Raw genomic sequence first — 25584 nt, 5'->3', positions numbered from 1 at the left:
ACAATGACAGTGTGAATGAGCCCTCATTAAAATACCCTCCACATACCATGAGCCCCAGTTGAAACTCTAAGAAGATTAATGCCTCAGGGAGTAGCCATGTGTGCCAGAGAGACTTAAGCTAATATAATCTGGAGTCATCCAAAACATGGCCCTCTCCTTACCAAAATGAATTTCTATGCCCAACAAACAGGTGAGCTCTGAAATTGTCACGTTTTGCCACAGTGCTGAGGAGGCTTTGACATTCCATTAATGTGAGTGCGCTCTGAGGTATAATTCCACTGATTCAGGTGCCAATCTCCTGTCTGGAATACCAGCTTGCGTAACCCAGAGGAGAAAATAGCTGCCTTCAGGGAAGGGGAAACAGATCTGACATTGACCTGCGGCGGCAGAGCTGCATTTACTTAGACTTTGTTAAATCTAACTGGGGTGAGGATGGGTTCTGTTCAATTATGTTGACTGAATATCAACTACCGCAGCTGCGTGTTTGGTTAAACTGGTTCTGAGCTTATTGATGTTGGCCCCTAAATGTGCATCCACAGGATTATAAAGCTAAAACCCAGATGCAATCTACAACTTAACTTTACAATTCGCTCGTAAGCCCATGTTGATGATGTAGAGGCTAAGGCATCTATATGCTAATGATCAATGCGTCTTTTTTCTATTGATCTCAACAGAGTCCATAGTAAAATACAAGCAGTCTACCGAATGACCACATAAAAAGCAGCCATATTAGAAAACAAACATCAAGATCTCACCATATGCACATATAGATGTAGGAAGTAGAGTCAAAGATAATCTTACCGAAAGGAAGGCTTGAACAATGTCTGCCTTAATGGAGCTGAGAGGCTTGTCTTTGATGACAATAAAGATCTGCTCTTCTTTTTCCAGGTTGATGAAGTTACCAAACCAGGATTTTTTGGCAAGTCTAAAAGAAAGAAAATTAAGTGATTACAGCTCATCATCTGACAAAAAGTATTGTACAAATCTCAGATTCAAAATTGGTTAATATTATTCCCTTTCATATATATTTTTTCCATTGCTAATGTGTTGCATATAAACAGAAACTGCACAGTATGCCATTTTCCTCCCCATCAACCTCAGCTGAGCTGTGAAGGAGCCTGGCAGATATAAAAGTTATCTGTGTGCGTCGATTTAAGTACAGTACCTACCTGTAGTATTCCCCAGGCCTTCTTTTCCAATGAATAAAAAAATGTGAATTCCCAATAATGAATACTTTTTTTTTTTCTTAGACCAATTGCGGTAAGTTGATGGAGTAAGACACATAAAACGATAAGTAACAGAGAGGAAAATAAAAATTCCTGAAGAAAACTGTCATTTTTATTTTTCTTTTTTCAATATGTGGTAGTAGAAATCATTAAGATACTTCATGTTTTAAATAGCAGTTTCAAGTTTTACAATGGCAAACTTTGTGTTTGAATTCAGCTTGTTTTCTAAGTCTGAGCTGTTTGATTGTGTGGGGGAAAGTCAAAGCTGGCAGACTTGGGGCTTTATTTACTATTCACACACTTTTATTACTTGTTTTGGCTAATACAATGAAAGTCTGAAAGGAACACATGGCCATTAAACATCTCCATCACCGTATCCCAAACCTGTAATGAGCCACTGAAAAAAAAGAGACTCCATCCCAGATCTGTTTATTGGTCCAGGCCAAATGCTCTGGGACAAACTTGTAATTTGTAACTGTAAATAACTTGTAAATGCAGATATGTGCATTATCTGCAAATGCTGAGAGAGCATTTATCTTCTCTACGCATTAATGTTAAGGAGTGATCCAATTATCTGCTGGATCAGGCTGACTGGTATTTGGCCATTTGGAAAATCAAAATGTCCATGACTTAGTGAGTCATAAGGAACACTACATCCAACACACACAGAGCTAAAACACATTTTAAAATGGCATAATGACACATGTCTGCAGTTCAATCAAGATGTAAATGATGAGAAAAAAAAAAAGTCTCCACACTGTGGTGAAGCCAAAATAAGGTACAACTATGATGTCTAGCAGCAAGACATCATAGTTCATCTTCACTTGTCCTTTGGAAATGATAACATCCTCTAGAAAGACACTGGTAAAAATAAAACACCTCATGGCTACCTATCTGTATTGAGGCATTCATGTCTGCAGGAATACTTTTCATTGTCTCATTAGGTGAGTTTCAGAACGTTTATGTTTTAGAACACTTTTATTACCACAGAGTAATTGTCTTACCCTGTCTGAAAACAACACTTGGTGAGTGGGTTTAGTTACCTTAAATATGTTGTTCATTCAGAAAGCAAAAAGAACAGCCACCTAAGATTATACCAAGATATTTGGCATGAAAGACGCCTGAGGCTTTCCTACAGTTAATATTTTCTTAAACTCTTTTCTTAACTCTTAATATTTTAAGAGTATCTTAACTCTTAATGTCTTTTAAGAGTTAAGATATTAACTCCTATCCTGTTTCTAGGATAGGAAACAGGATAGTTTTCTATCCTGCTGTATAGGAAACTATACAGCAGCCAAGCAGCCATATCTAGGCCAACCTTCAGTAATCATGCCCACAGGAGTTTGGAACTTTACATGAGCTGACACCCCAACCATTTCTGCCACGCATCCCCATAAACCCACTAACTCCTGCTACAGTGAAACATGTCTAACCTAACAAGGACATCACACCAATCTAAGCAACCATAAAAAAAATGCAGGCAGACATGAGATATTTGTAGACGCTACATTTTCAAATGATTATGCTGTCAAACCTAAGCCCCAGAACAATTCCAGATCATGCATTGTTATATCAGCAAGTCTCCACTTACTCTGGGGAAGACTCTGGTGTGAGGCTGGACATCTCCTCTTGTGTAGGAACTGCAGAAGCAAAGGAGATAAAGTAATCAGAGTTAATCAAATTAATATGAGGCTTTCAGACATTTAACTTTGACATTAGTTGGCAGTACAATTTTCAGCCGAATCCACCTCGACTGGTGACTTGCCACTTGGAAAAGTCCAAAATTTCACATTTTCATAAGCAACACTCCATTCAACACACAGAGATCTAAGATACATGTTAAAATGACACCACAAAGGTCTGCAGTTAAATCAAATTGCAAGAGAGTGAAAAACAGAAAAACAGATAGAAAGGCTTTTATGAGATAATGGGAAGGTTAAGCTGGTTTGTACTTTTAAATATTCAGTTTGTGTTATGCAATGCTTTTCATTAGGAGATGTTGACAGCCTTTTTAAATCCGAGTTAGATAAGACTATCTTCTCAAAAGAATGCACGCTGCTGTGTAGCTAGCCACACTTATAGCCAATTAAAGATACTGAAATGTCAGCTTCACACTATTTTGTCTTCATTCTAAAATAATAAAACATGGCTTCACAGTGATCCTTTTATCTTCTTAAACTGTAAACCTTACACAGAAGCCACAATCAGTTGTAATGTGCAAAGTTTACACAATCCAGAGATCAGAAATCAGAAGCAAAATGCTGACTGATGCAATTCAGTGTTTGCAGGAAATATGAATTCAACTGGAATGCAAGTACCTTGGAGTTTCCTGCGGTGGAAGCGTGGTGAGCCGAGGAAGCTGTTTTTGATGGAGTTAAGGCGCGTCCTCCAAGGCATGCCTCCAATGGATGGGCTTGGGGGCGGTGTCGGAGTTGGAGTTCCTGCAGGACTGTCCTTGGGAGTATGGACTGGAGTGCCTTTTGGGGTTGGGAGGGGACTGCCTCGAGGGGAAGGGTGAGGGGTAACCTGTATGAGGGGGATAGATTTGGGTGGGTGGTCAGTAAATGGAGAAGGAACAGGCACCACAGGGTGAAAGTGGTGTAGCCGGATGGGTGACATGGGCGTGACCGGACTGAAGGGCACAGAGAGTTGGGGGTTGGCAGCATAATGGGAACGGCGTACCTGGGGGCTGCTTGGGATGGGAGTACTGGAGATGGAGGAGGCAAAAGGAGTAGGTGAGGATGGAGAAGTAGGAGTGGGAGGCACAGAGGCAGATGGGGGCTGTGATGGCAGCTGGCAGGGAGTGGAGGGTTCTGATTTGGCAGCAGGTGCTGGATCAGGGGCGGTTTCAGGAAGGGGATTTGATCGAGTGGCTTGCAGAGGCTTTGGGGCAACTTTGGGCTTAGCTGGGAGTGTCTGTGTCTTGTTGAGGCCTCCAGGCAGGGGTTCACTGTTTGGAGCCAGGGAGTTAGGTGTGGAGATGCGTGGGCCCGTGCGATTTGGACAGGGTTCAGGGGAAGGACATGGGCTGGTGTTAGGGGACTCAGACAAGTCAGGGGACTGAGGTGGTACGCAGAACTTTCTGATTGGCTGGATTCAGAACAAGCAACGTGAGGACACAAAGCACAACACAGCCAAGAGGAGGAACAGGTGGATGAAAAAATTAAAATAAAAACTCACAGGGATGCATGGAAACACACATAACCACCAAACACACAAAGGTGAGGAGAGAATAATAGGAGGGAAAATAGAGAATTTACAAGACAAAACAAAAAATAATCATGACATAAAACTGTGACATTAAACAAAGACAGAATTAAACTGACATGGGGAAAAAAATACAATCAATGTGAAGTACAGTCCAAACAAGACATATGACTGGCTTCTCTTGTGGAAAACAAACAAGGATCTGACAGCAGAGAAAAACAAGCAAACACAGATAGATGCAAAAGACATAAGACTAGCTGTGAACACAGTCTGGACTGACTCAACAATAAACGGAAGATAGTGTCTGTACTGCAGTATCTCTAGATTCCTAATAGCTTCATTGATCCATTTGACTTTTAATGCAGTGACCAAAGAGACAAAACTCCAGTATTTGCCTTGGACACAAACCCCTTTTTCCAGAAATAACTCCAAACAGAGTCTCCTGTGGCGAGCACAATCCTGGTGTTCGGTACATCTGAGAAATCAATTTCCCTTTCAGATCAGCCTCAAAGAACCCGTGTGGTGTGTGTGTCTGTGTAAAGGGGGTTGTGTTTGGATCCTGGATAATCTCGAGTCTTCTAAGGTTAGCCAACTGAAAAAGTTTACCACAGGCTCCCCAGCTCTGAGCAAGGACAGTTGGATTTTCTAAAGCATTCTTATATGTGGATTTCTGAAGAGAATGGAACCGATAAAACAGAAGCTGGGATAATGTAAGTATATACGATTGAGAGGATGGATAAGAGGCTTCAGGGTGGGTGAAAATTTGTTGTGCTATCCACTCTGGGAGTTATACTTTGACTTATGTTGGGAAACCTTACTTTGGTGGACATCTAACAATTTAATACAAAGCCTAAGCTAAATTAAAATGCAATATTAAAGATTAAATAAGGATTTTGTCAAACAGTGTATCTTTAGAATTTTTAACACTAAAGTGTCAAGGTGGGTGCATTTTAGCAATAATGCAATGACCAGATGTTCCCAAAAAATATATAAATACATTGCAAAAAGTACTTCTACATCACCTATTAAAAGGAATCGTTGTTGTTGTAATGTAATGAAGAATTAAAAGTTTGAAGGGTATGAATACGTAGGTATACAGTGTATACAATGGAAAAGGCAACTTTACTTCATTTGCAGACACATTGAACAATAACACAATACCAATAAGGCGGTTTCAGCAGTAGCTGGATGGTCGTTTAGCAGTATGAGTGTGTTACAGAGTGTGTGAGTGATTGTGTCTGAGCTTTATGACTTACCCGTGGGCTGCTAAGGGGGCTGGTGGAGAGGCCAGAAGAGGCTCCACTAATAGACCGCGACCTGTGGCAAAAACAAGCGACAACACACAAAGGAACAAAGGCAATTTAAAGGATCATTCTGTGGCCTGTAACGTGTTTCAGTAAACATATAGGGAGGTGTGAGGCTGGTTTACATCCTACTTATTGTTTAGAAGGCACAACGGCACATTGTAGTTCACAGATACAGCTGAAACCAGATGTCTGCACATGCCGTGCATGCTAACTTTGAGATAGCAAGAGTCTTTCTTTCATACTGTTGGACATAAAATTCAATCCCAACAGAAATAACAAGAAACTCTTTTTTTTTCTCATTTATTGTCCGACAGTAAAAGAAAAAAAAATCCATGTATACAGTGCATATAAATATCTGCATACAACCATATTTTGCTTTGAAGTACTTCAAACAACAACTGATCTGACTCTGAGGGTAACTGCACTACAACAACAACAACAACAACAAAAAAACACTGGCACCAACATGACAATCTGCATTACTAACATCAACTCCAAGCAATTAGTTGCACACCACTTATCCTTTGGATTCAGCTATATTGATGTGATAAATCCATGGCCAATTTTCTATAGACTACCACTCAAACTAGTTTTCCTCCTTTCGGCACATTAATAATAAAACAAACAAATCGGGGGGGGTTTATGCCTCCGGGCATGCTAAGTATCTTGAGAAGCAGAATAAAAAGGAACATTTGGTTCAATGCCATTTGTCATGTTTGTCATTTTCCTCACAGATGCTGTCAATAACCCCCAATGAGAAGAGTCTTGCTCAGAAATGAACAATCACAGCCCAATCTGTCTCCATCAAGCGCACACATGTATGCACACAAACACACAAAAACAGGCGCCTGTCAACACTTGGAAACACCAGCTGCTCACTGTCACAACACTGTCCCTTTTTGTCATTCAGTCTAATAATACCCCCCTCCTCCTCTTTCGCTCGGTCGCTTTCTTTCTCTCTGCATCTCGGTGCTGATGCAGTTGTGAACATGTGGATGTACATGAATTGTTGTTTTCTTTTGGTAAAAATAAATTTTAACAGCAGTTTTACTCTTCAGCAAGACAGACAAACATAGCAAAAGGTCCCTTAAAAGCTACCATGTGAGGAAGCAAAATTCAGTAACGCCCACTTCCGAGTTATATTTGTTAATCTTCCACTGTCCATTTTCAGAGAGAATATTTTGCACGCTTTCAGTCACACATAAGGACGAGTAGGCGACGGTGAGATCGTATTGGCAGGGATTTCTTGTTTCACTGTGTGGATCAGACCAGACAGTTGCTATCATTTACATTGAGGTCCAACAGTCCACTGAGACATAGACACAGTTGGTTACCTCTACAATGCTTGTAAACTTAATCTGAACATGGCCAGAACTTCCGGCCATTTTGAACATATTGTTCCGAGGCGCTCTACATCTGTTAGTGTTGGACCAGCAGGTCTATAAAGCTTATGTTACAGATGGTTATGCTGTACAGTAATGGGCTGTCAGAGACTCACCACTGCTTCACAGTAAAGATTAATTATTGTTGTTGAGGGATTAATTTACAATGAACAGCACACACAATTTGCGAACCATTCATCATCTATTAGAAAACCCAGACGCTACATCATTAAGTCATACATGACATGCTGTGTGATCAACAGTTGCATGTTGCATGTCTTTGTATATGGCTTCTTGCTTTAAAGCTGCATTCATGCACGTTGGTATTTTCAGTATATACCAACACTGGTTTGGACAAGAAAAAGGAGTTTCAAAGTATTTAAATCTAAATGATATATCCTACTTTTTGAAAATGTCTATAAACAGAGTCAGGTGAGTGACATTCAGAGCTTCAAACCTGTTTTATTTTACAGGTTATGGAAACAGATAAGTCTGACATTAATTTAGTTTTGTTTCATCTGCTGTTCGCCCCCTTGCAGGTTTATTTTTGGACCTAATTTTGCAGATGGGGAATTTACTTAAAGTACCAAAGTTAAGTGTGGTATGTCTCAACCAAAGGTAAAGAATTTGTCTTTGAGTATTGCAATACCACAGATTAAAACAAAATACATTCAATGAAGATAAAAAAAACTGCCAATGGTTTAAAAATGGGGAATAAGGTCATAATTAAGGTAGGAGCATATTGATATCTTACAAAGCTCTGTTTTCTAGATTGACACTTAAAATTATTTAAAAAAAGACTTTCAAAGTTTCATGGCTAAAAGTAAGTGGGAAAAGTTCAGTCATTACTTTCTCTCTTCTTTTGTCACAGACTGTCCCACCAATGGAGATTCTCAACATGAGTAAATATTCATGTAAATCAACATATGGTTTAAATTCATTTCCTCCTCTGAGCCCTGAAAACCCCCTGAGGACTTGCGCATTAATATTCATAGCTTTGCAACGCAGAACATCCCCTGCAGTTTCTGTAGCAGATATAAGAGTAAAAGGTGTTTTTTAAACTCATTTTAGCCTCTTAAGTAAATCTGAGTCTGTAACGACCAGGGGACTCCAACTTATTGCCACCGTTTAAACTACTACGTCTGGACTGTATGAAACAACTAGAGCACATCTGTAGGAAAAAAAAATCATTGATATTCTCTTCTTTGCAGCACAGCACTTTTCCATTTTCATTTCCATCTCATTAACCTTCCTTCATTTCTTCTTGCATGTTATTAGGATTCAAAGTTAAATCAATCGGATTCATCATGCTTTATATAAATTGTAAGCATAGCATCAGCATAAAATGAATAAAGTAGACATTCAGATGAGGATGTTGTCATTTCTATTAATATGCAACACGACCACAACTACATTTATCGCAAATCTATTCAATTACACTTCACAGAAAATATCAGATTTTAAGTGTTGAGCAAAATACTAGCTATATCTCAGCATGAGCGTCCAACATTTAGGTTCTGTAATTTAAAATAAAGCAGTTTCCTCTCTCTTTCACTCATTTTTGCTGGCGGAAATGTATCATGTCAAAACACATGTTTCAAAGTCAGCACTCTCTCTGACAGCCTCTGATCTCGAGTTCTACGAATCTTCTGAGCTGTCGACAAAAGTTTGCTGTTGGGGCAAGATAAGGTTAGGTTCAGAGAAAGTCAGTTAAATCTTTGGACATTTCGCTGCTCTGTATGTTCTTCCCAGCACCAAGACCTTGTACACACACACACACACACACACACACACACACCCACACACACACACGCACAAACATCAGCATGATCAAACAAAGCAAAGACGAGCACAAGATAAAAGATGGAAAAGTTTGTTTTTAAGGAAGAAAAAAATGAGAGATTTGATTTGATTTGGAGGCAGAGGGGCTACGATATCGCAACCTCCCTCCTCCTCCAATTTATATCAACTGATAGGAGGCCAGGCAGAGCAAAACTAGCAGCATTTCCACATTAGCATAGCAATTCCGCACTAACAGCAGGAGCTTTTGGGAATGAAGGTCAGCAGTACACGAGGGACAACTGAAAAGAGAGAAAAAGGTGTTTTAAAAGAGGGGCGGGGAGGAGTTCCTGGAGACAAACTAGATGGAAGAGTACAACTTACACCCAACTAAAGTAGCATAGAAGAAAGATGCAGACAAGCTGTTTTTGTAAAATACAAGATTCTGATTCAGATCTATTCATACGCTGCCTCGTGGGGTGAAGGCAGGATTTTTCCTCAAGATTTACATAAATATAGAGCACAACATCTCTGATGTTTCAGTTGATTTTGCTTTAATATATTTTTTCAAACTTTACCAATGAGTTTCCTCTGACGAAAATTAATATTAATGTGTGCTTTCTCCACCTGAGTGACAATTAGACTGTGTTAGAGACATATGAAGAAGTTGATATGATGGCAAGAAGGCCTTTTAACCTTAAAGACTTGGATTTCATGATTAAAACTGTGCAGAAACAAAACAAAACAAAAGAAAGCCAGAAATACTTTATTTCTGTTTTTTTTTTTTGTGTGTGTGTGTGTGCGTGCGTGCGTGTGTGTACGTGTGTGTGTGTGTGTGTGTGTGTGTGTACGTGTGTGTGTGTGTGTGTGTGTGTGTGGGTGTGTGTGTGTGTGTGTGTGTGTGTGTGTGTGTGTGTGTGTGTGTGTGTGTGTGTGTGTTTGGTCTTTTGTGAGAAAATATGTTCTTCCCTGTCAGAAACAAATTTCTTGGTTGAAAGAACATGCCTACATCTAAATCTGTAAAGTTTATAAATGAGCTTATGGTCATCTGTAAATCTGTTAAATTTAGATTTAGCAATCAACATTTAAATTATATCCAAAAATATATGTGGCTGGAGCTTATTGTAGTTTCTGTTTGTCACAGTAGCTCAAAGCACAATTCTTACCTCATGAAATCTTCAATTTTTTCCACACTATAATTGTAAACTATATACTATTGAGTTTGTGTGGAAGACCAACAAAAATTAGCATATCTATGTGAAGTTTCTTGATTATATTGTTATTTTTATTTCTTCTAAAAACCGCGGAGGGAATTTGTGTCCAACTTTCTTAAGTCGATACTTTGCAGAATTCTCCTGTACTGCAGTTAAAGCATTCATACACATATCTCCAGGTATTCTGGAATCTGAAAATGTTGCTTATTCACTGTAAATTAGAAGAAGCACAGTCAGATTAGATTAGAAGCTTCTGACAACATCTAGTTCTCAGGTTTTGACACATTCTGCACTTTCAGTGTACATTTCAGATAATTCTGCTTTAGACTTCTCTATTACTTTAAACCTGACCTGTTAGTGGTGTTCCATTGTTTTCATTATATTACTTGTACACAACATTTTGCTTAGGTCAAAATCTAAGACACTAAATTAAAGTTTTTGTTAAAGATGTTCTACCACTTCTAAGTTATGCACTGGACTGTGTTTTTCTGCCCCACATAATCAAAATGACATTGAGTCACACACTGTGTTGTGACTCAATGTGAACAATTTTAAGGAAAAGGAATGCTTTTGCAAGGTTGTGGTACAGGAGTCATTAAAGCTTAAATAAATCAGGGCAAAATTCCAGCAATCTAGGTGTGCACTGAAACAGTTGAGTCAGGGCTAAAGCTGAAAAAGCACTTCCTTAACTAATTCAAATGAAAACCAGATAATTCTGGAAATGCCTGAAGAAAAGGAATGGGAAGGAGGAGTTGATATAACAGAAGAAGAATAATCTTAAACTAAAATTTGAAGCCACCAAAGGAAATACTTTTTTTCCCATGAAAAAAAAAAGTCATTGAAATGGATTTAAAACCTCCAAAGTGAATCCAACCCATCTCACATTGTTTTGCAATGATGTCACTACATCAGTCTTTCCCAGTGCTCTACTGGTCCAACTAACATTCACCAGTTTTATGTTATCACTCACTCTGATGCAATCTTCACTGCTGCTACAAATGTCACTGCCCCTGAGCACAAATGTGTGGCATGATGATACATGAAATAAGACGTGGAAAGAGATTTTTAAATCAGAGCGCTCAGCCTCGTGGGAGTGCACTCATGGCATGACTTCAGCATTTCCAAAATAGCAAAATGGAGAAATGTTCTGCATCGAGAGAAAGTAGGACACATTATGGTAGAACTGATTATGAGGAGAAGAGATAATTGAGTTAATGCCTGAACAAGTGGGGCTGTTGATACTGAGCCTCTGAATTCTAAATGTGCACCGATCTTCAGTTTTTAAAACTAAATTAATTAGGTGCTGAACTTTAAAAAAAAATTACATCCTTATTGTTTTCAATAAGCAGCCACAAATTAAAACAGAACTTTAAAGCCTGTCCCTTCAACACACAGGATCTCTGCATCTTTTTTCCTGTCCTTGCGTGGTGGGGGCACGAGTGTGGGGATGGGGGAGCATGTGGAAGTGAAGGCAAGTGAGTACCTTTCTTCTTTGCTGCATTTTGTTCTGGCGTCAGGAATATCCAAGCTTTTACTGTACACTGAGTTACTACGATGAGACAGAAGAAAAAGTGAGCAGAGTCAGTCTCTGTTTATGTTTAGGTCTGCAGTGCAGTTTGTTGACACGGCCGCAAACTCACTGTCAGAGCAACTTAAACATAAACCGGGCAGCGGGAATTCCCAGACAAACAAAACACTCAGAAAGTGAGGCGTGTGTGTTTGGTGTAACTCACCAAATAAATCAAAAAGGTAATTTATTTCAATAACGCCATTCAAAAAGTGAAATTTATATGATATGTAGGTTCATTGCAAATGACATTTTCAAACTTTTATTTTTATGAATGTTAATTAGGTCTTACAGCTGAATGACAACCCTAAATTCAGCGAGAATGTTAAAGAAAAACCAATATAATTTTTAGGTTTTTTTTAAAGAGATGTCAGCTTACAGGAAAGAAGCTGACATCCTAAAACAATATCAACTTAATATTTTGTCAGTGTTTCTTTGGCATAACTTGCTGCATAAAAACAGTGTAACATGATGGCCTTGACTTCCAAATAAAAAGCAAAATTTACTTTTGTCTGGAAGAGTGGACTACCACTGAGAAGTAGCCCCGACCATTTTCTTCTAAGTTCTGAGCCAAAGACAATATTTCTGATGTTGTCTTTGGCTTTGGAGTGGTCTGAAGTGGAATGTGTTAGTTGTAACACATTCTGAATATAAGCTCAGACTCCATATTTTCCAAAAGTTTCTAATGGGGCTCATTTAGCTTTTTTCTGTTGATTGTGCAGCTTTCTCTATCACACTGTTTCCTTTCACTTAACTTTCCATTAATATAACTGGGTATGGCACTTTGAACAATAACCATTTGTGGTTTGTCCTTGTTGTGACTGTGGTAGTTTTATTGACAACTTTCCTTTCGAGACCTTGTTTCTCTGTGCTGAAAGTGTTGCTGGACTCCTCATCTAATTGGATTTTTATGTGTCTGTAAAAGTTGTTGTGGTTTTGCCATAACCTTTTGAATTTGAAATAAACACTCCTCACCATGATGTTGCTCATAATATACGACAATACTTTTTGAAATAAAGAAAACTTTTTTGCTAGGTTTTATTGTAATATTTACATTTTCTGAGAAACATAAGATAGGATTTTCGTCATCTGTAAGCCATAATCATCAAAAAGATCAGAAATTATTTCCGATGAATGAGTTTCACTTTTTGAATTACTGAAATATATTGACTTTATTGAGAGGCACCTTCATTTAAAAGCATACTGATTACTGCATGCATACCTTTGTCCATGTTGTGTCATGTCGATGGCTCTTCTGGCTGGTACCGGTGAACCACCGTCAGTGACACTCAGAACCTCCATGGACTTCCTCTCTGGCCTCCTCTTGCCATGACGGTTCAACATTGGAGAGTCAACCCGCTTCTTTGGAGGATCTGTGTCAAGCAGAATAAAAAAATGCTAAGGAAGCACAAAACACCTGACATGATCAGTGCAGGTAATGAGCAGCTTTGCATATGGCTTGTGTAAATGGAAGCATTTGACTGATGTTTACCGCTGTTCACACATTGACATTCTAACTAATAGAGAATAAGTAATGGTTTCCTTCCAGCCCTTGAACTAATGGCCACTGTATCGACTGTATCATATTCACTGAAGGAGGAGTCCATTTATCAAAATGTCAGCGTATCGCCGCAGATACACCACACTGTTGTCAGAAACTAACCTAAGAAGGAATTTAAGGAGAGCATCACCATCCCTGCTCAGACTTTTATGGCTGAAAATCAACCCCTTGATGTGATGCACCAAATTTATTTCATCAGATAATGTTTGACCTAAATCAGGCGACAGCTTTTTGAAAACCCTGTTGATCCATTCTATTTAAAGCTAGTGTTTTTCATTGAGAGAGTTATTCATTTTCAATAAACAAAAAGCTCTTTTCATCTGTTTATCGAAGAGCCAATCTAACGCTGCGTGAGCCGGAGCTGAACCAATTTCTTCTGATGGAGGAAAACACGGCAGGTTGGTTGAGCCACAAAAAGCATTCATGAGTTAGATTTTTCAAAACGTTATGTAAATTAGTTTGTTCTCTTTGAAAATAAAACCCACTGTTTCAAAATTGGTATTGCCTAAACACATAAAAATAACATGGTCTTATTTATAGATTCCAAATTCTGACAGTCGCTGTAAGCCCAAAATAATTGTGCTTCCAAAGAAAGCTGCATGTAAAACTGTTTTTTTCCTGATGAGCACAGTAATGACTGAACATTTTCTCTGTAATTTAACTGGGCAGACTTTGGTCAGTTTTTCTAGAGCAGACAGGCCCACCTTAAGTCCTTCACAGCACTTGAACATAGTTGAGGTTTTGCCTTTTTGCCATGAGTTAAGATTCACCTACCATGAAATGTTGTATGGCAGGTCGTTTGCCATTTCATTAGAGAAATAAATCCATAACTTTTTACTGTTTTCTTTAAAGTTTAACTAATCCTCAAATTACCTTTCCTTTGCAGAAAAGCGTTTTGTTGGATTGAATAGATTGCTAACGGTTATGTTTCAGAGTGAATTTCAACATTTTTGGTCTAACTAATAGAGAATAAGTAATGGTTTCCTTCCAGCCAACAAATTAATTTATGCATTTGTTGGCATAAAAACCATCTCAATGCTGGCACCTTTAGATCAAAGCAGTTGAATTATCCTATTGTTTGAAACTTTACACCACATGGTGCAGCTTTGTGTCATGCATCACTTTTTTGGGGTATAAAATCATCTAATTTTGACACATAGCGTCTGATGGTGAGCCTAGAGTTGAAGTAGAGAGTGGAATGGGTCTCCTTAATAACTCGTTTTTATTCATTTTTTCAGAATTTGTCACTATATATGTCTGGAAGGATGATAAATATATGATAAATATAATGGCAACTTGTGCTGACTACAACCGCAACCCTCCTCTTATTCCCACATATGGCTGTGTTGTGTCTCTGTCTCTTTGCTACGCCCACTTTAGAGGATTTTTTTTCCCCCACAAGTTGTTTGGAGCAGAGTTATGCTTTCACACAGGGGTTAGTTACACTGTGAGGCTGTGACAAAACAAATCTTGGACTCACCAATCTCGTTGCGAGGAGGAAGGTTCTGATCTTCTTGACTGGGATACCTCTCCTTACGATCAAGTAACAAGAAGTAAATCATCTTCTCTTGGTTTTCACTGCAAAGGGGTAACAATTCAAGTAAAAAGAAAGCCAACTACTAAACTTTTTTAACAGATACAAAACAAAATATCTTTGAAAGTGAATCGTTCCCATTATATCACTGAAATGTTAGCAATTTAAATAAACAAATGTGAGATCAAAGTACAAATCCCCTCACTATGATTAATGTCCTTTAATCTTTTTTGTGAGCACAGTAAAATAGCTGATAAATTATTCTCATCTTTAAAATAAAAGTTTAGTTTTACAGATCATTAAGCATTCATGTCATAGTATACATATATTTTCTTTGTTATGCTCAGCCTTATTTCAACATACAGTGTGTGCTGGTAGCCATCGAGTTCAATGAAAGTATGACAAGATCACAAGTTCGACCTTTACTTTCCTTGCAAATCAGGAAACCTAATGTCTTTAGCCTCTGTGCTGCACTCTCTATGCAAAATACCCAGGGAATAGGCCTCTATAATAAAGACAGATTGGAAAGCGGTGGGAGGCAAAGAGACAAGGACCTGCAACTTCAGCTAAAATGAAGCAGAGGAAGGGAAATGGAGACCACAGATTTTCCTCCCATGCAGCACAATTACAAAATTTCCCCAGGAGAAAGGTCGCAAATGGAGGAGTTGGAGCAAAAGCATAGTGAGAGAGCAGTTCCAGTTTTGCATTAAAAGAGGAGGTATGGGCCAAATAAAGAACTGAAAGAGTAGTGGGCTCATATTTACAGCAGAGATGAATGTAAATGCATTTTCACAGAAGAAGAAAAAAAACAGGCTGGCAGTAGCAGGACAGCTCAAAGATTAGTCTGTAGTGCAAACCATGACAAGTTTGGAAAAGAAGTAGCCAGCAGCGAGTAATGTAAGCACCGTGTGATAACAGTTAAGTGATCCATGGTCTCTGACATATAAAGCGACAGCTTCACAAGATTTTGTAAGAGCCAGGTAAAAAACAGAGCCGAGCGTGCAAGCAGGACCAAGATCACACTCATCAACTATAGATCCCTCTCTTTTGAACCTCCATCCACTCACTCATCTGAGAGCAGGTCCTTCAGGAGCTTGTTTTTGTCTCTGAAGCAGCCCAGGGAGTGCATGCTGTCCAGTACGTCTGGGTCGATGTCGTCTGCAGAAGGCAGGCTGCGGATTGTTACCTTTCTGGGAACAGGCTGCTCTGGCTCTGGTTCATTTTTGCCACCACTAATAATGCAAAAAACAAACAAACAAAAAAACAACAAATAAGCTCATGGTCAGTTTCTTGTGTGTGTGAGTCATTTTCACTTATGAAAGCATTTATGATATTCCTTTACAATTGTATAAAGAGAAATGCAATATGTCAAGATTTTAATATCCCTTTCTTGCATAGCCGTTCATTTTGCTAACTAAGATATTTCTCCAAAATTAGCAGTTTTTCCACATAAGTACATGGGTAATCCTGCTCATTTGACAAGTAGGCGACTCAGGCATTCTGTAGAGATATGCAGGCTGCCTTTCTCAGGGATGTTCACTTTACAAACTTAACTTCCACATTATTATGCAATTCCCCTAAAACACCCAGATATGTCACTTTTCCCCATCTTTTGTCTGCCTGTCTCGAGGGAAAACGCAGGCATGCCTTAACAAGAAAGGAGAAATTATGCCGACACCATTTTCCAGAAGATTTCCGTTTTAGTTCTCAATTCCAACACAATGAGAAATGCTGTGTTCTTTTCTACAAACATGCCAATACACACAGACATTTAGACAGATTTGACTCAACATGCTCCTCATTACTTCTTTCCTGAATCTATTATTTTTCATCTGGTGAGCTCACTGAAGCAGAAATTCCATCGGCAGCTATTAAAATAACTTGTCCTCTGTTATCTCTATGCAGTGAACTTGTGAAGTAGATCTAAATTAATGCCTTAACTAACTTTCCTTTCTACCATTTCACCGTGTTTATATAAAATGTACTTGCATAATGAGGCAGTCACTCTTTTTTCACCAAACCATGTTTACAAGTAATGTTTCTCAAGTCAAAGTAAAGTCTTAAGTCATTGAGGGGACAAGTCCAAGCCAAATCACAAGTCTCAGTGGCTGAAATAAATATTCTTATTTAGTTTACCTTGTTGCTGTATGTAAGAAAACAGTGTTTTATCCTATTTGTCCTTAAGGATAATTAACAAATTTACATTCTGAATTTCTTTAACATTTAATTTCAGATTAAGAAGCAAAAGCTTCTTAATCTTTTTGCTTAGTAGAGGTAAATATTTTAATAAAAGTTGGCATTAGTGTCTTAATAAGGGCCAAAATGGAGAGATATTCACTCTTTCGTGAGTGTCCTGTGGGATTCTGTCATGTAATACATTATTTTTACTGCCTATTGTTTAATGTACAAGTTACAAGACTACATTATAGACTACACAGTAGTTTCATAAACTAATGACTCTTTGTTTTCTAGTCATTTTCACCATGATCAAACATTTTTACCATAAAAAAAGAAACTGTCCTGTCAGCTGCCGCTTCCTGTATGTCATTTGACTTTCACTGCAGACTGGGAGAAGAATACTACTCTTCAAATGTTTTATGATGTCCAGTACAATGAGCAAAGTTTATGAAGCTTCACTGATCTGTCTGTAAGCTTTTGTCCCAGCTTAAAAAACATTATAAGCAGATAAAAAAAAGGTTTCTGTTGAAGACTGTGGCTGCCTGTGTTGAGTCGGAAATCTTTAAAAGCAGATGCAAGTTTCAGGTGATCCGTTTTTTGGATTATTACGTGACTTTCTTAACTGAGCTAACCTGGTGTTGGACCATGGGCTGTCTGTAGACACTCTCGATACTGATAACTGCTAACATAATTACAGTACTAATGTAATGCATTTAAATAATTGCTTTGATTCATTTTATTGTAGAATGGGACCAGGAGCGAGCATCAAGTGCTTAATCTCAAATTACATTCAGAGTTCTCTGAGTGTTATTTTATGATTTATATTAATGCAGTGGATATATTGCACTTTTAATATCAAACAATAGAGCGAACTTAGGTTAGACTGGTTTAGTTTCCACATCCCAGCATGTTCCCTCAGGCTTTCTCCTTGTTCACTTGACCATATGCTTCAAATTTCCTTTCATGCGCTACCAATTTACCCCCATGTCCCAGAGAGTGAAGTCATGCCCTGCATAAATGTACTCTTGTGTACATAGCTGAAGCTCGGTCATTTTTCATGCGGTAGCTCCCTCCAGGTGCAGAATAGTGTAACGAAGGATGAAATTGGGGGCGTAAAAACCTGGTTAAAGGATGAGAACTTACATGTACCATGAGTGCTTCTGGATTTTTTCTAACTGTAAAAAGAAAGAAAAGAAAAAAAAAGACATTAGTGTACAATTAAATTCTTGGGACATTGTCTCGTGATAAAAATAATCCATTGTGGGGTCAGAATTGAGAAAAAGGAAATGTTGGACAGTGTTAGTTATGTAACCTTACCCCAAATGTCACAGGAAAACAAAATTTTACAGGTAATGTACTTTTAAAAAGCAGGCATAAGGAAAAACATCATACTGATGTAGAGAAAGATGAAGAGAGGTTGAGCCATGAATGAGGAAGAGAGGACACAACTGAGCTTAAAACACACACACTGTTCTCCTGCCAATGTTCTGGTCTGGAGAAGAATCTCCCAGCCTCATTCTTTTTCCATTTCTCTTAAATTTTACAAGATTTGCTTCCCCTCTTATAATCACACTGCTGATGTAGATTGCCAGAGAGCCAAAAGCAAAGAGAGGCAGAAACAGCGAGCCAAAGGGCAACAAAGGAAGATGTCTGCCTCAATGACTCCTCCTTTCTTCAACTAGCCACAGACAGAAACAAGATCAATGTCACTGCTGGGACTTTTTAATTTGCTCATGCTGCTGTTGTAGAACCACAGGAGATACACATAGCAAGTCTAATTATTGTCACTCATTCAGAGTTCATGTGTATATGTCTCCATCAATGTCTTGATCGTCCCCACATCCCACATCTCCGTGTGGCAGAACTGATAAATGACTGTGAGATATTCGAGCAATCAGAGAGGCTTTGAGGCTGGTTAGAGAGTTTCAGTGACTGGTGTATGCCTCCGCAGAGGTCATGGTATCGACAGAGATATCCTGGCTATCAGATACAGGCCAGTGGGTGACCTACTCTCGCTGCATTTTATTGGGGGCCTGGAGGCAGGATGGAAATATGACGCACAGTAATGTGGTTTGAAGTAAAAAGTGCCATTAACTGCACATGACCTTTACATATTGAGGGAAAACCTATCTGGTTGTGTACAGTGCTGTGAAAAAAATATAAGAATTCTTCAGTTTTTGCCTTTTTAGAAATTTGATATTTTTTTGTTTTGCTTGGTTGTTCTTGGATAAAAAATCAGGCATGAGATTCTAAAAGAAAACTGGAGTGAAAGTGGTTACTCCATCATTTTCAGAGCAGTTGTTCAGTGTTTCAATGCTTTCAATCTTTTAGGGTGATATTCATCCCGAAAGGGTTTATGATATTTTTATTTGTTGAAAACATAAAACTATTCAAAACTGACAAATACATCTTTAGAACAAAATGATAAAGCTGTTTTAGATGAGGCGTTGTCAAACCTTAGCAGTTTTCTCTCTGTGAGGAAATACTTGTCTGCCTTCTGGAAAAATAGACAAGACTAAAGTGGTCTAAACATCAGCGTTCAATGAGTTCAGCTGAATGCTCAGGTTTCTGTCAAGTTTCTATTGTGTCTTTCTCATGCTATAAGAGAAACATATCTATTGAACAAGAAAATAGGATGATAAATATTCATACTGATATTTTAATGGCTACAGAAAACAATATGGACGTATTACTCGCTGACACAGGCACCACTGTGACAAAAGTTCTCTACTTGTTGCCCAAACAGAGAAAAGTTAATGCCGAATGGGTGGGTGTGTGATAAATTAGGCTTTTCCTTGAAACTGAAGTGTACACAAGCTACATTTCAGTCCCCACTAAAAGGCTTCAAATCTGTATTAATTCCCCCTTCTCATGTTGAAAAGATCAATATTAGATCATTGTTCAAACTTCCTTTTTTCTGTCAGACAGCTTTAATGACAGAACATGAAGAGCAGCCTTACTCTATTTCAGGAAGAGATTTGGAAACAATTCGGCTATTAGAAGTTTTAAATGGTCCAAATAATGTCTGAACACCAAATATTGTGATTTGAGTTTAAGTTATCTGACTTCATTTACTCTAGATCTTGCAACCTTTAAAGTGTACCTTCCACACGGGGCCATTTTCTGTCTGGGACGATTAGCTATTTTAACGAGATATTGAGTACTTTGATGAGAGAGCACAAGACAATCGTAATACCCACTGGTCTCTGGATGACTAAACGCAGAGAGAAAGTTCAGAAAGTTTTTATTGTTGTGGAGCCTTTGCTTTGTGAGATGTGATCGTTCATGCATCAGCAAGCAAAATCTAATTAACATAAAGCAAACAGACAGTTGTATGATTATCCTGTAAATGGATCCATCAAACTGTCATGAAGAAAATCAAAAATAAACAAGCCCTCGCCAAATAACCTCAGACCCCCTCTTGTTTTGCTGTCTGCCCTTGGGTGTTCTTGGCTCTTGTGTGACTTGGTGCTCACCACTTATCTTTAAGGATTCTCACTCTGAAAAGCTATTTGACATTCTGTGAGGTTACAACACATCCTCTGAGCTGCATTTGGAGTTGGGAGCGGGGAGCAGACAGATACCATATTCTCTCCCAGCAGTTTGGTCTTAGTGTAACCCTTTATCGAGGACACTGCTGTTTTCTAGTGGGCATATCCAGGGATCTCAGGGTGACCTGCCCTCATCTGAGAGAGGGGAGATGAGAATAAGCAAAACAGTGTGCATACAGCATAATAAAGAGGTGTGTGTTTTTTTTGTTTTTTTTTTTAGCTCATGTAGCTAAAATACTTGCAAATCGAATATACCTTTTTAAAACACAGAACTGCATGTTTTATTTGCTGTAAAATGCTGTCATCGTGCTTGAAGTTATTGTAATAATGTGAAACATTTACCAACTGCGGTGTCACCACATTTCCTCACAGGCATGAGGATGAAAACTGTTGCACTGATTCATAAAGATACCAGAGCGCCTCGAGAGGGTGTGTGCATGCAGAATGTGTATAAAAAAACGGTGCTTAATTTTACGGTGTGCAGCCAGAGTGGCAATGTGCAAAAAGGCATTCTGGTCAGATGAAACATATACTTTACTTTTTGGAATACAAAATGCTAGAAATTGCCCAAAAAAAAAACAAACAAACAAAAAAAAAAACCACCAAATACACACTTCTCACTTTCAAACACTGTCATCTTTGGAGATGTTTTGCGCTCAAACATGGACAGGAAAAGTGGAAGGAATTGTGAATCACCAAAAAAACTAGGGAAACTGTTCACCTACCAGGAAGACCACAGCCACCGCTGAGTTTTTAAATCAGTATATGTTCACACATTTAGACCTAAATCTAAACAATATGTTACAGGTCGCTTCCACAAACTGGTAACTTCCGTGGATTAACACAAATATGCCAAATTGAAACTGGATAATAAATAAATAAAGAAAACACAAAAATAATCATTGTTCTGCCTTTGAGCCTCTAAAATGAACTGACCGTTAATCTTTTGGATGCGTCTACTTCAATCATGCCACGCAGAAGGTTCTGACAGTCTGGAGGAATAAAATGTGGCATGTGAAACACTCCCAACTTCACTTTCTCCAGAAGATTCCTTAGGTTGTCATCATCGAACGGCAGGGCGCCCTGAGGAAGCAAGCAAGCAGAAAATCAGTTGAGGCAGTCGGCAAAAAGGGGGGGAAAAAAGTCAGTTTGTAGCATGTAATAATGCATTTTATTCATAAATCGCTTCTCAAGAAATTCATAGATGCTGAAATAGATAAATAAGAACCTTCAACAAAGTGTAATTTGAAATAGGAAAACGACAACTGATCTGCAATGTTACCCAGCAAGCAAACAAACAAACAAAAATCCTGGGGAAAATAGTTTCCCCAACCCCAATTATTTAATTTTCACAGTGGAGCATTCTGTTAAGTGCAAAGCAAAACAAACAAAAAAAAACCCAGCAGGGAACTGAAAATGGGTCTTTTCTAATAATTACCCTGATTTCTCGTTTACCTCATTCATTTGGCATTCTCAAAGTCATTTATCAAAGAGTACTGACACCTCACAGATGTGGCTGTGTGATGAATGGCAGCCTCCATCAGAGGACAAGATGGAGGAGAGGAAACCGGCAGGAAAGACAGACAGATTGGCTGACAAATGAAGAGTAAGTGGGGGGGGAAGAAAAGAAAAGGGTAGACTTGCATAACAGATGATGTGAGTGCAGTGTAACTGCTGGGGACTATCCCTGTCTCCCACAATCAGACAAATGGTTATCTCCCAGCAGGAGGAACAGAAGAACAATTCTAGTGTTTCTACAGGCAAATAGTGACCACAAAAAAAATAAAGAAAAAAGAAACAACTTTTTTTGGTGTGTAAGATAGGTCAAGATCAGAAGATGGTAAACATTCCCAGGTTTACAAACCAAAAGTTTGTCTGAGACAGTAATACGAAATGGAAGAAGTAAAAGAAGAGAGAAATACACAAAGCCTGTAGCAAAAAGTTGCCATGTCAGTGTTGATATTTATTTTGGGCTCCCTTCTTTCAGCTTGGCTACATGAATTATTTATTAGGCAGAAGTGTGCAGGAACTCCAATACAGCAGTTAATGCAACAAAGCTTAAAGGGGTGTATGGCTGGGGGACCCACAGACATAATGTGGCTGGAGAATAGATCTTATTTTAGATACTGCAATGTGCTTGGATGCAAGATAAACACTGAAAAGACACTTTGGATTGCAATTGAGTAAAAGTAATGTGTTTGGCATTTTGGGAGAAGAGCTTGGAAGAAGTTGTAACCATAAACTTCAATATATTGTAAATAGATTGTATGTGATTGACCAACACAACAGATTGCACAATTGAGGCACACAAGGAAAGGAAACACATTTCTTATTTATGTTTTTACAAAGAAAAGAAATAAGAAAAGTGGAAGCAACCATTTTATTACCAATTTTTACTCGTTTAGGAGTAAAAAAAAATTATATAAGTTTAACTAATTGCTTTCAAAAGTCATCAAATCAGCAAAAGAAAGGTTGGCTGTAAATAATGTTATCTTTGTAGGGCTGTGAAGGGAGGAGAGATTTGTTAGAGGACGTTGCATCATGAAGACCAAGGTAGGTTGGGAATAAAGTGTCATTGAACGGCTTACATCATAAAACAGAATGGCATTGCCAACATTATGCCAAAAATATAAAATATTCCACAACTTCAGAAAGGCTGAGACATGTAATTTCAGGCAAGTAGAGCAATAATCAGACTCAAAGCCAAAAGTCTCTTGGCTTTGAGTCAAGAGACTTTGGCTAATGGCTCAGTGCCATTAGTTGGGCACTGAGCAAAGATATTCAAATAAATCTATAAAAAAAATCCCAGAAGGTGCTCTGGTCCTCAGAGACCAGAATTGAACTTGTTAGACCACATGCAAAACACTGTGTGGTGGGAACCAACACCATAAATCATTCTGAACGCACCAAACCCGCAGAGAAACTAGTGGTGATGATACAGCTAGACAGAAGACACTTCTGGAAGAAAACCTGTTAGAGGCTATAAACAATGTGAGACAGGGAAAGAAAGTTGAATTTCTAGCAGGGTTACATCTAAAAGTCTATTCATTCAAGTTGTATTTCTTGACTATTTTACAGAAAAATAATCTGCCATCAGAGACCCGAAGGAAATCATGCTGGTCAGTAGCCCTACAGACTTTGACCTGCACTTCAGACCAGGTTTCTCTTTCTTTACTCTCTCAGTAAAGACAGAGTTGGGACTCACCACTAAAAGAGCAAAAAGAATGACCCCACAGCTCCAGACATCTGCTTTCCTCCCATCGTACTTCTCTCCCTGAAGGAAAGAGGATTTGTTTATCAAGTTCAGACAGGGTTGTTACCAACATTTTTAATAAAAATTGAATACATTAATGCTGAAAAAAAAATCTCTTACCCTTATGACTTCTGGGCATGCATAGTGTGGCGATCTGGGAAACAGAAAAGCAGCTTAAAAAACAAACTAAACAAGCAAAAGGAGAAAAGTCAACAGACTCTAAAGTAAGTCAGTAATGCAGTCACTGTAGTCTGATAAACAGCTCTCTAAAACACATTAGACAGTAAACATATCCACTGCTCACAGATCAAGGTGCTTCCAGAGTTTAGACATCCTGAGGGTGTTCGGATGTCGTCCTCTTGCTTTTTCAGTCAAGGGCATCATCCGACAGCAGACGGTAACCAGACCCACTAATCTTTACAGCCTCTGGATGGCCTGACAGTAAAGCCAATGACTAGATTGACACATCAATATCATATGAAGATTTATGGAGCGAGCCCACTAAAACTCCTCTGTAATCCTCCAGCTGCAGCTAAGGAGTAAACTTGTTATTCCTTCTATAAAATTCTGCAGAACTATGACATTCTCGTGTTTCAAAATTAATTAACTTGGAGTAAAAATTAGATCTGTAATTGGCTTCATTAAACAGCCTGTTACAAACTATGCACTTGTCTACTGAAACCTCTGAACCCTTTGAGATGTGTCCTCCACAGCTCCGTCTCCTTCTGTCTAGTGCCAGGATATCTGACGTTAATGAGGGCCCATCCGCCAGTTTTCTTGTAAACTCATAAATACTAGCCTTGATGACCCGACTCCTTGAGCTGTCACAATACTGGCCAATCACACCACCAGCACTTCAATGGGGCAAGTTCAAATATGAGCCTGTGCAAAGATGTTCTTCCTGATTTGAAGTCGCCAATGCATTTAAGTAAGAAGGGGAAACAAAGACATTTGAAGTATCAATGTGTCATGAGCATCACAGCATGCAAACCACAACTGGAATCTGCATAAACATATCCTTGTTATTTAAAGGTCTTAAAGGTTGGCCACAGTGCAGAAGAGAAAACAAAGAAAAAATGTCTTAGATTAATCCTCCATTAGTTTTAGAAGGAAAAAAAATTGTCACAAAGATTTATCCACAGCACATGTGCAGATTGTCTTCTCCCTGATCCGTTCTGGCAAACACATTGTTTGCTTATATGATCTATTAAGGCAGAGTCTGTGTATGGGAAAACACTGATACAATGTGTGAAATTTAATCTCAACAAGAGGCTTAGAGATGCAACAGCAACAAAAACATGCTGACAATTTTACAGTTCCTGATTCAAAAAGCAACCTCAGAAGAAAAGGGAGCCTCTAATGTTTTACAATAGTCTTAAGAGATTTAACAAAAAAAATAGACCTTCAATAAATTTACATATCAAACAAATAACTACTAAAAATGAGGTTCAAAAATTTCAAGGTAATACATGGCATGCTCTATACAAATATGTTGGTCAAGATTAAAATCCACGGTGTTCAATTCGTCGCAATAAGAGCTGCGGGATTTTCTGCTTGTCTTCCAAATTGGGGATGTATTTGTGGCTTATTGTCTCATCGTCTGACAATTCCACTAGACAAAAATGTAAAGTGGAAGCAGAAGAATTTGACTGGAATAAAAAGGTACTTCTCATTCACTCTTTGGGAGTAAAGGTTCTTTTATCATTGATAACTTCAATAGAAGTACATGTATCTGAGACTTGAAAAGGTAAAAAATCTGAAACTAGAACATGCCAGTCCTAAAATATTTTCCCTTCCCTTTCACTGAAATCTTGCATTCATTTAA

The 25584-nt window shown here is 38.5% G+C and overlaps 1 protein-coding gene across 7 annotated transcripts in view; it reads right to left on the bottom strand.

Moving 5' to 3' along the window:
• LOC129358198 (serine/threonine-protein kinase BRSK2) overlaps positions 1 to 25584 on the bottom strand; it is a 176985-nt gene that overhangs the window by 7882 nt on the left and 143519 nt on the right. For 4 of the 7 annotated variants that reach the window (XM_055027088.1, XM_055027109.1, XM_055027102.1 and 1 more), the window contains exons 6-17: positions 23880 to 23913; positions 23712 to 23780; positions 21443 to 21589; positions 18099 to 18130; positions 15845 to 16009; positions 14724 to 14821; positions 12905 to 13055; positions 11599 to 11664; positions 5690 to 5750; positions 3545 to 4316; positions 2818 to 2866; positions 802 to 925 (exon numbers count right to left, since the gene is read on the bottom strand). In XM_055027088.1, the coding sequence (XP_054883063.1) occupies positions 802 to 925; positions 2818 to 2866; positions 3545 to 4316; positions 5690 to 5750; positions 11599 to 11664; positions 12905 to 13055; positions 14724 to 14821; positions 15845 to 16009; positions 18099 to 18130; positions 21443 to 21589; positions 23712 to 23780; positions 23880 to 23913 (1768 nt within the window). The remainder of the gene's footprint in view (positions 1 to 801; positions 926 to 2817; positions 2867 to 3544; positions 4317 to 5689; positions 5751 to 11598; positions 11665 to 12904; positions 13056 to 14723; positions 14822 to 15844; positions 16010 to 18098; positions 18131 to 21442; positions 21590 to 23711; positions 23781 to 23879; positions 23914 to 25584) is intronic. The other 3 variants (XM_055027124.1, XM_055027096.1, XM_055027133.1) reach the window with 3 other exon arrangements.

The sequence above is a fragment of the Poeciliopsis prolifica genome, unplaced genomic scaffold, assembly GCF_027474105.1.
Source record: "Poeciliopsis prolifica strain line A6 unplaced genomic scaffold, Auburn_PproV2 SCAFFOLD001, whole genome shotgun sequence".
NCBI classification, from domain to species: Eukaryota; Metazoa; Chordata; class Actinopteri; order Cyprinodontiformes; family Poeciliidae; genus Poeciliopsis; species Poeciliopsis prolifica.
The sequence above is the reverse complement of the archived record's forward strand: the minus strand, read 5'-3'. Positions and strand labels throughout refer to the sequence as shown.